Below are 13,038 nucleotides of genomic sequence, written 5' to 3' on the forward strand. Positions count from 1 at the left end.
AAATTGTTCCGTATCTGTGCTGTTCAGTACAGTGGCCAGTAGCTACATGCAGCTCCTGAGTACTTGACATGTGACTAATGTGATGGAGGAGATGAATTTTCAATTTTGTTTCATTTTAGTTAAGTTACATTTAAATAGCCCCCTGTAGCTAGTGGCTACCATATTGGACAGATCAGGTCTAAGGGAGGACTTTCCTCATTAAATGTAGTTGAGGCCACTCCACCTAAAGGGCAGGAAGTTATATTATCCCTTCCACAGGGAATTTGGGGTGAACTACTCTGACCATTCTGGTTAGATCTAGGGTCTGTGCTCACTGCCTTATCAGTCTACCCGGGGTGATGCAAAGATGGGTAAAAAGAGCTCCGAAAACGGAGTCTCACAGAGTTTTCTGAGCCTGTCTTGAAAATTCATAAACTAAGACTTGGTCCAGCCAGTAGTGGACCAAGGTAGTGGTCCTCAGGCTGTCATTTAGTTTGCCCCCTGCCTCCACAGGAAGACCATGGGAAGCTCACTCCCAGCCCAAGCCCGCTGCTGTTCTTGCTGTGGTCTCCCAGAGCCCTCACCACGGCACGTGGGAGTCAGACCTGGTTGGGCCTCGGCTCTGGACCCTCATACTGAAAGGCAGTGGAGCCTACAGGGAATCCCTTTCCATCTTCTCCGGATGAGGAAGGGCTAGCGTCTTTGTGCCCTCTGGAATCCCTGAGCTCACCCACTGAGTGTCCCTGAGGTCTTCCTGGGGTTGGGCTGCTGGCTCATTTCCCAGTCTCTTAGCCCAGCAGCCCTATCGCTTTCTCTGCGCAGGAGACAGCTGACTGCTGTCTGTCCCTCCCTCCCTCTTTCTTGGGGCTGAGAACTGGTTCTCCCTGACTGTTCTCTTCCAGAGCTACTGCCACACGCCCCCTTTTACCAGGCCTTTGGAAACCTCAGGGACCACCCTATCAAAGGACATTTTAATCTGGGGTCCACTGTTCCTTAGAACTTCTGGGGATTTTTACTTCCCTGAAAAATACACAGACTTTTATTGGTCTGTACCAAATGTGCATTTTATTTTTTCCTAGGGGCCTGAGAAAGAATAACTAAAACCAGTTTCAAGGCTGCCATTTGCCAGGTGAGGAAACTGAGACCCAGAGAGGAAAATTAAGTTGCCTAAGATCGGATAAGGGACATAGAACAACATTTCAGGTCATGTAGACTCTTAAGTGACTTTATTCCCCCATAAAGGCTGGTGGGGTATTTACTGTGTGGCCCAAGCACTCTAAAGAGCACAGCCATCTCTTGTTGGGCACGAATGCCTGTTCTCCCCACAAGCTGACAGTCACAGTCTAGCTTGGGGGATACAGCGCTCAGTCACAGCACAGGTAGGAATATTCTGGGTATCACAGGCAGTGAGCTGTCAGTGTAAGTGTGCGGCCAAGGCAGAGGCAGGATCTCCTAGGGAGGCAGGATGCAGGCTGAGCCACAGGAATGGGAGCAGCTTGTCAGAAGTGGTGCTGGGTCCCTGTCTGCAACCCCCAGCTGCCTCCGACCCGAACACCTGCCATTTATAGCATCACACTTAATCCCTTCCAGTGCTGTCCCTGTGGTGGCTGGCTGCGTGGGCTCTTGGGACGGGCTCTGCAGTTTGGGGACGGGGGGTGGGGCTATGACGACTAGGGAGGGAGTAAACCCTTTGTTTCTGTAACTGCCTCTGAGGGTCATTGCAGTGAACCCAGTGTTAGGTCTTGGTGACTGTCCTCTAATTTCTCTAATTTTACAGATAATAAAACTGCCTGGCTGGCGGGGGCATTGGGGGTGCTGGTGATTGCCAGGGTCACTCCGTTTGTTACTGGTTGTATCGAGACTGGAATCCAGTCTCCTTGCCCCATGTTCCTTCTGCATGATCGCACAGCCTCACCCTGGCTGGCAGGGTTTTTATAATTCATTACTGCTTCCTTGGAGACACAGCATCCATGGGAGGGTTCCTGAGGGTGAGAGGTGTGTCCCAAGTATGGCCCTCTTGTCCCAGTGGAAGATAGGCTGCCTCTAGCTGGGGTGGGATAGTGTGGCTGCTGAAGCCACATCTCCAGCTGGCATATGTGTCCCTGTGGGTTCGGGTGCCACGTGATGCTGGACACAAGGTCATGCTCCTGCCTTAGAGGTTGATCTCCGCCTCCAAGGCCTCCCAGGAGTGAGCAGGGCAGCTCTGAGTTGTGGTTTTCATCTAAGGTAGAAGAGCTGGCCCGCTAGCTTGTTTCTGCCCTAATCCCTGGTGGTTTTGTTTTCTTCCTCTAACCCGGATGTGGGAACCTCTCCAGATATTTACAGTTAAATCTCGACAGGAAAACTCAGCTGGGCCCCTGGCTCTGGTCCCTCCTGCATCACACAGAGCCAGGGCTGTATGGCGTGTGGAAGGCTGCAGGGCTCCTATCAGCAGACCTGGGACCTTTCGTAGACACTGGGGAGACAGAAGAGGGGGAACTTCGTGCTTTGCGTTTGGATCTCGTGCCAGCTGTGGTCAGTTTTCAGCGACCCTCTGAACTGGGTGTTCTGGGCTTCTCAGTTCAGTTGTGGGTGCCTAAGCCACAGGCTGCATATTGGCGGTATTCTGGTGGCCAGGGAGAAGGTGTCCTAGGTCCCCAAACCCACCAATCCCATTCAGCATTTTGTGTTTCTGCCTACCTGGGTCAACTTGAAGGGTGACTGGGCTTGTTGTCCATCCAAGCGACTTGTTCCTGGAGCAATTGAGATTTATTCTTCCAAAAACTTCAAATGTCTATGGGCCATGGACCTTGAATGGCTCCAGAGCAGCTGGGAACATGCCGGTTAAATCCCTGAAGGCCAGGGACTGTGCTACCTTGCATCGGTCCCTGGGGGAAGAGGAGTAGGGCAGGTACCCTGGTACTCTTGGGGCCTCTCACTTGGTGCCCCTAGAGTTTCCAGATGGAGGGGACTTGTGAGGAGGACTGTCCTTGTGTGGGTGAGGGTCCTGGGGGCCGCACTCTTTACTGGAGCATTTGTGCCTCTCTGGTTCAGGGCAGCCTCTCCTGGCCTGTGTCCTGATGCTTTGCCCCAAATAGGGCACAGGAAGTTGGCCAACCTGTCCCTCAGGGGGTCTGTGTAACACAACAGGAGCCACCTAGGCCTGGGCTGTCAGGGTCAGCTGGGCGTCAGGATGGTTCCTCACGGCCTTGGGCCCTGCAGCCAGGGCTGAGTCGTAGGCATGGAGGAGGCAGCCACTTTCCTGTGGCTGGTTGGTCTCATTTGTGGGAGAGGTCACAGTCACTCACTTGATCACACAGAATCTGCAAAATGCCCATTCTGGGGTCAACCAGGGTCATTTTGGTATCTCAGTCTGGTCCTAAGGCATCTGTTCAAAGCGCAGAATTTCTTAAGAGGGAAAGAGGGTAGATAAAATCATCTGGTCAAGTTGGCAGGTCCTGGGCCTATACAGTGTCCCGGGAGTGGTTTTTTCAGACTAGGAGGACTGGCCCCTGAGATACAGGTCATTGAGTGGCCCAGATGGATACTTGGACTGAAGCAGCTAAAATTACTTCAGAGCAGAAAAACTTCCTCCTGCTCTCTGCTCTCTATAAAATCATGTTTATACATATGTGTGTGCGCACATGCATACGTATACACACATGGGTGGACTGGGCCTGGAGCCCAGAGAGCAGCAAGGAGGGCAGGCACCAGACCAGATGCGTGCTGGGGAGCGGGAGCACGAGTTGGGCTGCTGCCCACACAGCCCTTTCTCAGGGGCTGGGGCCAGGGCCCAGGCAGAGTGAGTGTCTGCATATAGATGGCTGTTGGGGAGCAGAGAAAAACGGCTTGGAAAATGTCCTTATTGGGTATTTGCTGCTCCAGCTTTGTTGAGGTCAGTGCCATGTGTGGGCAGATAGCTCTGCCTGTCATTGTGGAGGGGTTTCTTGAGCCCACTGTGCCCAGCGGGGCAGCCCCGTCCTCTGTGTGCTCCGTGCTGTGGGCTTTGGCTCTGTAAATCCACTTAACCTCACACAGCCTGAGTGGTAGGGTCCCCATTTCATGGCAAGGGCAGAGGCCAGACTAAGTTGGCATTGTTAGGGAGTGGCAGGGCTGTTGGGCAGCATCGAAGCTGCTACCCTGAGCAAGCTGCCTCAAGGAGCACATCGGCTGTGTGTTCTGTGAGGTCCCATGTATAGAAGGCAAGGTGTATAGATAGTGTGGCCAGACTGTGAAAGGGGCAGCTTTGGGAAGCCCAGGACAGCATTCCACCAAAGAAGTTCTTCCCTAGGCCACAGCCCTGGGGACATCCTCAAGGAAGAGGAATTACAGGGATAGGAATGTGCTGGTGACTGTACCACCTTGAGGCAGGTACCACTTCAGCCCCCCAAAGCCTTCCTCCTCCAGTGTCATTGCTGCCCTTCACTTTTTGGTGGTTGTATCAGCCGAAGCGTCTGAAGAGTTCCTCACTTCCCAGTCCTGCTTTTTATGGAGTCTGTTTCTGCTGGAGGCTCCTTGGTTTGTCTCTAAGTCTCCTGCCTGTTTTCCCTAGCAAAACATGCAGGTGGCCAGACTGGCAAACCTCACACTGTCTTCTCAGCAAATGTGAATGCCACAGCACTGGGCTGGCCTCCTGCATGAGGAGCCTCATGGCCCAGCTGTGGGCTTGGAGCAAGCCCTGGGGGCTTGGAGAAGGCCTGGCGGCTGCTCTCCCTGCCTTTTGTAACATCTAAAGTCTGCCCCAGCCAAGCACTAACCAGGACCTTCTGTGAGCTGACGTCAGGACAGAGGGCCCCGCAGGGCCTGCTTTGATGTTTCCCAGGCCCTATCGTGGGGGTGCAGGGGGCTCTGAGTGGCAGTCTGGGAATGCAGCATCTCTCACCACAGCCACGGGGCAGCCCCAGACCCAGGAGGGGATGTTGGAGGCCAAGCTGGGTCCCCTCTGAGTCATGCCATTTCTTCTCCCAGCTCAGGTTTTTGTGGCCACTGGTCTGTGGTTCCTGCAACCCCATAGCCCCTTTCCCTCCATCCCACCCATCAGACTTCTATGCTGTGGTGACTCCGGCCCATCCAGGGTCTGGGAGTGGTTCTGGGCTTGTAAGGGAGTTTTCTAATGTTCTTAAAATGTGGATCCTTGGGCAGGAAGGGTGATGATGGTATTAATGATAGCTGCCATTTACCAGGTTCGCTCTGTCCGAGGCACTTCTGCTCAAGGTCAGACACACCAAGTGTGAGGGTCAGGATTTGAGCAACACCTGTCTGATTCCAAACTTTAACTAATGCTCCTCTACTCCTCTGTGTGGTGAGACTCGGCTCCCCACTGTGTCTGGAGTAGCAGAGTGGGGCTGTGGGGGTTCGCCTATATTTTGAGGCAGGTCATCTCTCTTTGGCCTTTGATGAGCATCTTGGAGTTCTGGGTCTGTGATCCCAGATTTTGGTGAGCCACACTTAAAGAGGCCCACTGGGCCTCGGCTCAGGGCTGCCCATTGTGTAATGAGAGGTGTTCAGGAGAGGTTCCAGGCGCCTCCATGTTTGCCACTCTTCCTTTGAGGTTACCTCAGTTCAGCCAGTAGTCAGCTGAGCGCCTTTGTGTGCCTGGCATTTGTCTGCCAGAGGTGTGTCTACCTCTCCCTGGCTGCGGGGAGTGAGACCCGTTGTGGGATCAGATACTTCCAGGGTTGGTTTTGAGTTCCTGGGCAGGGCAGGGAAAAGCGTGGGGCCATGGTCGTGGTCCTGGCTCTGTCACAAATTATATTTGATCTTGGGTAAATGCCTTCATCTCTCTTGACCTCAGTTTACCCATCAGTACTACAAATGGATTATACCAAGCAGGGGAGGGCCACACTCCTATGCGATGTTTGGAAGTGAGTGGGGGTATTTGGATTGTCAAGGTGATTGGGGGTGCTTAGCAGTGCCAAGGGGGCTGATTTGTTAACTTCCACAGTAGGTGAGTTAGCCAGCCTAGCATGGTGGAGGATTCTCTCATCTAGAGAGCCAACAGTACCCCACTGAGATGTTATGGGGATGCTCTGAGCCATTTCTAGCTTCATGTATTGTGTGGGCTGGCCCCTCTGAGAATGTTGGGAGAAAGACCAGCATTAGGGGCAGCCCCTCACCTGGGCCCAGCCCTGTGGGATCCTGAGATCAGTTTCCAGTGGTTTGGGAGGAAATAGGCAGGACCTGTTAGCCTCTTCATTCCTGCCCTAGCTGGGCCCACTTTGGTCGGAGGCAGAGCCTGTTGTCTCATGTAGCAGCCCCAGGTGGTCCGTTTCTTCCTCCTGGAGGGGTGGCCCCCCTCTGTGCTGTCACCCACCCCTGGCTGGTCTTCCAGGAGGCTTGTCTTCCAGGCTCAGCAGCTTTGGGTCTTTGCAGAGTACTCACGTGGGCCAGAAACAAAGCCCAGTGTGTTATTCCTGCTGCTGTAACCATGCCACCTGCCTGGCCCTGCCCTCCGCCTCCCCGACCCATCTGCTGCTCAGCACAGGCTTCTCACTCTTCCCTTTGTTCTCACTGGCTGTGGTTCCACCTTTGGTAGCAGGGCCCCCCTTCTCTGAGGGGGCCCCTTGGCCAGAGCTGAACTGTAGCCCTGCAGGAGGGGGAATGGATTCAGGTGAAAACCTGGAACCACTTGGCTCTCCTCTCAACTTAGCCCAGAAAAGCCAGCCTTGGCCACACATGAATTCTTAGGGATAGAGAATGGGAATGTGGGTGGCCTTGGCATGCCTTTGGGAATAGGCCTAGTTCTAGAGAATATTGGTTTCTCCTGTAAAGGGGTGGGTTCTCCCAGAGAAGCCCCTGGGGAACACTGGGCTGCAGTTTCTATGAGTGGGATTCAGAGTTCCCTCCCTGACCTGTGGACCCTCAGTGGGTGTGTGAGTGCCAGTAATCCTTGAAAGATGCTTGTTGGATCATGATTTAATTTAAATTTTGCTTAGCATCCTGGCTTCTGAAGAAGGTGGGGAGGGTTACCTGCTAATGTCCCCTGCTTCCCAGCCTAGCATCAAGACCTCCTTTCATCTAGTCCCACAGTTCCGAAGCCCTCTTCCTCTGGGTAGCCCCCTGTTTGCCATCAGCATCGCTCGCCCCAACCCTTGGGGCTTCCTCCCTCATCTGTGCTCTAGAGGCACTGACTGTCCACACCAATCATTTGTCGTGAATTTCCCCATGGCCTGTATGTTTGTCCTCTGTCTCCCTCTAGACTGGCATCCTGTGAACCACCCAGCACACTTTAAAAGTTCCTCATCGGACACTTGGCAATTGTGGTCTCATGAATCTTGCCACCTGTACCTATTGGATGTTGGACACCTCCTGTGTACATAGCCCCTTTTCTCCTCCTGTCTATAGGGTGACCTGTGTTAGGACAGTGGCTGCATCTCCTCTTGACCCTGTCTGTCCCTTGTCCCCATCTGCAGGTACCCAGGCAGCCATTGTCTTCATAAAGGAGCCGTCCTCCCAGGATGCTCTGCAGGGGCGCCGGGCTCTGCTCCGCTGTGAGGTCGAGGCCTCAGGCTCAGTACACGTGTACTGGCTGCTGGATGGCGCCCCTGTCCAGGACACCGAGCGGCGTTTCGCCCAGGGTAGCAGCCTCAGCTTTGCAGCTGTGGACCGGCTGCAGGACTCAGGAGCCTTCCAGTGCGTGGCTCGGGATAAGGCTACTGGAGAGGAGGTCCGCAGTACCAATGCCTCCTTCAACATCAAATGTGAGAGCTGGGGCTTTCCTTGTTGCCCGCCAGATCCTTACCTCCTGAGCCCTGCAGGACCCTTCCTTTCCCTTAGCTTCTCCCATTTCCAGTTGAATGGGGCAGGCAGAGCGCAGTGTGGTCAGCTCTTTCACCTGTGTGGATCAGAGGAAGTTGTAAGTTTTAATGTTTCTAAGCCCTCCCCAAGTCTTGGACCATTAATGTGGTGGATGCTTTTGCAAATGGCAAGAGCAGTGAGGCATTGTAGCCAAATGTCAGGCTTGATCCGCCAGGGACTAGGCAGGCACTCGGTCTCTGGTGGCCCGTCTGCAGCCCCAGCCTTAGCGTCACAGGGTTTCCCTGCGCTGTCTTGTTTGGCTCAGAGCCTCCAGGTTCCATTGTTTCCTGCTTGTCCTCCTTCCCCTCTGCCCTCCCACACTTGCTTTGTTCTGCCCCTCACTGTGTAACCATGGCCTCTGCTGCAGGGATTGAGACTGGTCCTGTGCTCCTGAAGCATCCAGCCTTGGAAGCTGAGATCCAGCCACAGACCCAGGTCACTCTGCGTTGTCACATTGATGGGCACCCTCGGTAAGGAGCCTACTTTGAGGATGGAGGTGGAGAAGGTTATTCTAGACAGGCAAAGATGTTCCCCCAAATCCTGGACTCTTATTCAGATGTGTTTCACTTCATTCTGGAACAATCCCTGCCCCTATGCTGCTCCACATCGGCCCCTGGTGACCTGAAGGGCAACATTGTGTGCGGAGTGATCCTGGATTCTGGGAACTGAGAGATCTAGAATCTCAACCCGATTCTGCCCTTGAATTGCCGTGTGCCCTTGTGCAAGTCAGTTCCCCTCCCTCCCCATTTGTAAACTGAGAGGTCTAGTCCTGACACTCTGATTCTATATCCCATTTCACTGGCCACCTGAGTACCCCTGCCTTCCTGTGGCTGACACCCTTGCCCTGCAGGCCCACCTACCAGTGGTTCCGAGATGGGAGCCCCCTCTCCGAGGGTCAGAGCAACCACACGGTCAGCAGCAAGGAGCGGAACCTTATCCTCCGACCAGCCAGCCCTGAGCATAGTGGCGTCTACTCCTGCTGTGCCCACAATGCCTTTGGCCAGACCTGTAGCAGCCAGAACTTTACCCTGAGCATTGCTGGTGAGCCTGGGATGGCAATGGAGAAGGTATAGGGCAGGGATGGGAGGGGCCTACTCACTTTTCTTGTTCATGTGCCTTTGCCTCTCCCTCCCAAGATGAGAGCTTTGCCAGGGTGGTGCTGGCACCCCAGGATGTGGTAGTGGCAAGGAACGAAGAGGCAATGTTCCACTGTCAGTTCTCAGCTCAGCCACCCCCGAGCCTGCAGTGGGTCTTTGAGGATGGCACTCCCATCACTAACCGCAGCCGGTAAGGCATCTGGCAGGGGGCCTTCAAGAACTATGGTACAGGTTGTGTGCTACACAGTGCATTCTCTAAAAGGGAATGGGAATCATCACAGACGTCATAGATCTGTGCATGTATTGCTTTAGATTTCCGGTAGATGGCAGTACAATGTTTTGTAGTTACTAAATGAGTCCAACGAAGGGACGTCTCCAGGAAGGACATTTTTCTCTAGTTCCCACAAAGGCAGTGTATGAGCTGAGCTAGCAGTGGCTGTACTTCTTTCCCCATTCCTTCCTGCCCATGTGGGCCTTCTGACATCGGGGGGTAGAGACCCAGGGGTGGAGGGACACAGGGGACCTGGGTGATTACAGTATGGATAGGATGGCAAAGACACTTTTACATACACACATACAGGCACATACATGCATGTGTTCTGGTGGAAGTAAGCACTTATAGAAGGTGCTGGGAGATGCCAGCTCCTCTATAGGGACTTCTGTCCTCACCCAGGCCCTGTGAAAGCAGGAAGCATCTTTGTGGTGTCAGATGTGGCCGTGGTCCTTGGGGTGTGGCTCCCTAGGTTAGGGGCTTGGATCCCACCTGGCTTCAGCCCTGAGGGCATCATCAGTAGTTTATCTGGTGTGGCTGAGGGGCTTCTGACTGCTGGAGTTGGGTACCTTACCAGCACTCTTATCTTGACCCCGCTGTTCCCACAGTTGCATGTGGCTGATTACTTGCTGTCTCTCAAACACTGCTGCTCGCATTGTCACTCCAAAAGCTAAGTCTCTTGTAGTTGGAACACATGCCTGCATATGCACTTGAATGAGTGCACACATGCACATGTACACATACACATGCATACACACACACTAACGGCGTGTCGGCTTCCTTCTCTCTGCCCTATTCCTGGCTGATACCTTCCTACATCTCCGACCATCACATTCCCCTCCAGAAGGAGGCCTGTGGGCCACTTCTTCCAATTAGCACTCTCTCCCCTCTGCAGTCCCCCACACCTCCGCAGAGCCACTGTGTTTGCCAATGGGTCCCTGCTGCTGACCCAGGTCCGGCCGCGCAATGCTGGCGTCTACCGCTGCATAGGCCAGGGCCAGAGGGGCCCTCCCGTCGTCCTGGAGGCCACACTTCACTTGGCAGGTGGGTCTCGGTCTGGGGTGCCAAGGTTGGGGCTGCCTTCAACATTGTTGGCATGTAGATTTGGGTTCCTGTTTCCACTTAGAAAACAGCTTGGAGGACAGAGGGAGGACAAGGTTGCTGAGGCAGGAAGAGATGCTGAGGGTTATAGGGAGAGTTTGTGCGGGACGGGCCAAAGCTTGCGGTGAGAGAACATCAAGTCCCGAGACCCATAGTAATCAGGCTGTTTCCCTCATGCTCATGTCCCTGCAGAGATTGAAGACATGCCACCACTGGAGCCCCAGGTGTTCACAGCTGGCAGCGAGGAGCGTGTGGCCTGCCTGCCCCCCCAGGGTCTGCCAGAGCCCAGCATGTGGTGGGAGCAAGCAGGAGTCCGGCTGCCCACCCACGGCAGAGTCTACCAGAAGGGCCATGAGCTGGTGTTCGCCAGTATTGCTGAGAGTGATGCCGGTGTCTACACTTGCTACGCAGCTAACCTGGCCGGTCAACGGCGACAGGATGTCAACGTCACTGTGGCCAGTGAGCACCCATGTCTTGAAGGTTGAGGGGAGCTGAGGGGAGCCCAGGCCACAGGAAGTCTTGGGCTCTGGCTGTGATGGACAGAGGCTTCCTTGGAGCCTACCTGAGGCCCTCTCAGCTCTGGGCCCTGTAGGCTTGGAAATCATTCAGCTGCTGGGTGTTGATGTTGCAGCTAGGCATGGAGGGAGGTTGGGTTGACAGCCCTCACAGGAAAATTTTCCTCTGACTTCAGAGGAAAGAGCGATAGCATGGAGTCTAGAGATCCAGGTCCCACTCTGTCCCAGTCACCCACCTTGCTAGGTCTGTCTCCTCATCCATAAAATGGGACTAATAACTCACCTACCCTACAAGATGGTCAGAGAGAGGAGTGAAATAGATAAAAAAAAGAATTTTTTTGGGAAGGTGATTGTGAACAAACTTATGTGATAATTATTTTACCTATTTGTTATACTTTCTAAATTTCTACAATGAACATACTACTTGTGAACTAAGGGGAGGAAGCATTAAATATTACAATGAACAGCCCGGCCAGTGTGGCTCAGTAGTTGAGCATAGACCCATGAACCGAGATCACAGTTCGATTCCCAGTCAGAGCACGTGCCCAGGTTGCAGGCTCCATCCCCAGGAGGGGGCATGCAAGGAGTGTGCAGGAGGCAGCCAGTCAGTGACTCTCATCATTGATGTATCTCTCCCTCTCCCTTCCTCTCTCTGAAATCAATAAGAAGCATTAAAAATTAAAAATATATATAATGAACATACTGAAAGTGCATATGATAAAGACCTGTATACCCTTGCTACAGGCATAGAGATTTATTTACATTTTTCTTTTTACCATGCCTGTTTCAAATCTTTATGATAGTACAGAAGAGTACACAAGGCAAACTCTTATACACAAAATTTTGCAACCTGCTTCTTCCACTTATCTCTACATCTTCTTACGTGAATAAATTTCAAAAATTTGAAAAGATTTTCAATATGGAAAGGGCTTTGTTCATTTGAAGTTATGACAACACCACTCCAGTTTAGATACTGAAACTTCAGAGACCTGCTCTCCCATGCTCAGGTACCTGGTTCGAGGGGGAGGCCACAGCACACAGGTAATGCGTGCAACACACAGGCTGCTCGGGACACTTTCCCAGCCACATGTAGACACATGCAAGCAACTACAGTCAGCCTTTCTCCAGTCTGGGTCTGTGGGTCACCATTTTCTTTGGGAGCACTTTGAAAAATGCAGCCCTGGCCAGTGTGGCTCAGTTGGTTGAGTGTTGTCTCATGTATCAAAAGGCACTGGTTCGAATTCGGGGTTGCAGACTTGATCCCCAGTAGGGGGCATGAAGGAGGTAGCTGACTGATGTTTCTCACATTGATGTTTCTCTCTCTCCCTCTCCCCTTCTTTGTCTCTAAAATCAATAAAAACATATTTAAAAGAAATGAAAATGTGGAATCTGGGACCCCACTCCAGATCTGCTGTCCCAGACTCTCTGGGGATGGGGCCCGGTGAAGAGTGTTGAACTAGTGCTCCAGGTGATGCTTCTGCATGCTGAAAGTGGAGAGGCTGGCTGCTGTCAGTCACTCGGCAGGCACTGCCTGAGCCATGTCTTGCACCCTGCACTGCGCTCTGAAAAGAAGGCCTGTGAAATTAGTGCATGATGCACGCAGGGCTGGATGAGGTGGTGGGGGGGGGGGGTGATAGAGTTGGGAGGAGGGAGAGCTCCGTGACTGCATTCCGTCAACAGATTTATTGAGTGAGTTCATTGTGCTAGGCACTGTTCCCAGTCCTGGGAATGTAGCAATGAACAAAGCAGACACAATTCCCTCTCCTTATGGAGCTCATAGTTTAGTAGGAGCAACAGAGCAGACAAAACAAGTTGAATGAATAAATACGTAATTTTAGGTGGCAATAGGGCCATGAAGAAAAATAAAAAAGGGTAAGTGACAGAGACATGAGGACCAGGGGTAGTTTATGGAAAATTTCTCCAGAGGGTGGCATTTGAACTGATACTTCAGTTAAGGAGGGAGCCATGTGGATAGATCTTGAGACAGAAATGGGCTTGTATGTTGGAGGGACAGCAGTAGCCTGAGTGGCTGAAGTTGAATAAGTGGTGGTGAGTGTGCTTGAGGTTGGGAGATAGAGACTAGGTCATGTGGGGTCCTGCAAAAATATAGGCTTGTGTTCCAAGTCTGTCAGTTGTCTGTTGCTGTACAACAGATGACTCTATAACAAGTGACTTGAAACAGTAGTCATTGTTTTTCTTAGATTCTCTGGGTAGGGTTCAAGTGGGACAGCTCATTAGCCCCACATGCTGTTGGCTGGGCTCCTGTGCATATGCAGTCAGCTGATAGGTCAGCTGATGG

At 52.8% G+C, this 13,038-nt stretch overlaps 1 protein-coding gene across 1 annotated transcript in view; it reads left to right on the forward strand.

Annotated features, from left to right (window-relative positions):
- Positions 1–13,038, forward strand: part of PTK7 (protein tyrosine kinase 7 (inactive)) — a 59,625-nt gene that overhangs the window by 27,614 nt on the left and 18,973 nt on the right. Inside the window, exons 2-7 of the mRNA XM_016212737.2 lie at positions 7,371–7,658; positions 8,123–8,225; positions 8,606–8,796; positions 8,892–9,042; positions 10,019–10,167; positions 10,417–10,683. Coding sequence (XP_016068223.1) covers positions 7,371–7,658; positions 8,123–8,225; positions 8,606–8,796; positions 8,892–9,042; positions 10,019–10,167; positions 10,417–10,683 — 1,149 coding nt within the window. The remainder of the gene's footprint in view (positions 1–7,370; positions 7,659–8,122; positions 8,226–8,605; positions 8,797–8,891; positions 9,043–10,018; positions 10,168–10,416; positions 10,684–13,038) is intronic.

Source organism: Miniopterus natalensis, chromosome 5, assembly GCF_054644295.1.
Source record: "Miniopterus natalensis isolate mMinNat1 chromosome 5, mMinNat1.hap1, whole genome shotgun sequence".
NCBI lineage: Eukaryota > Metazoa > Chordata > Mammalia > Chiroptera > Miniopteridae > Miniopterus > Miniopterus natalensis.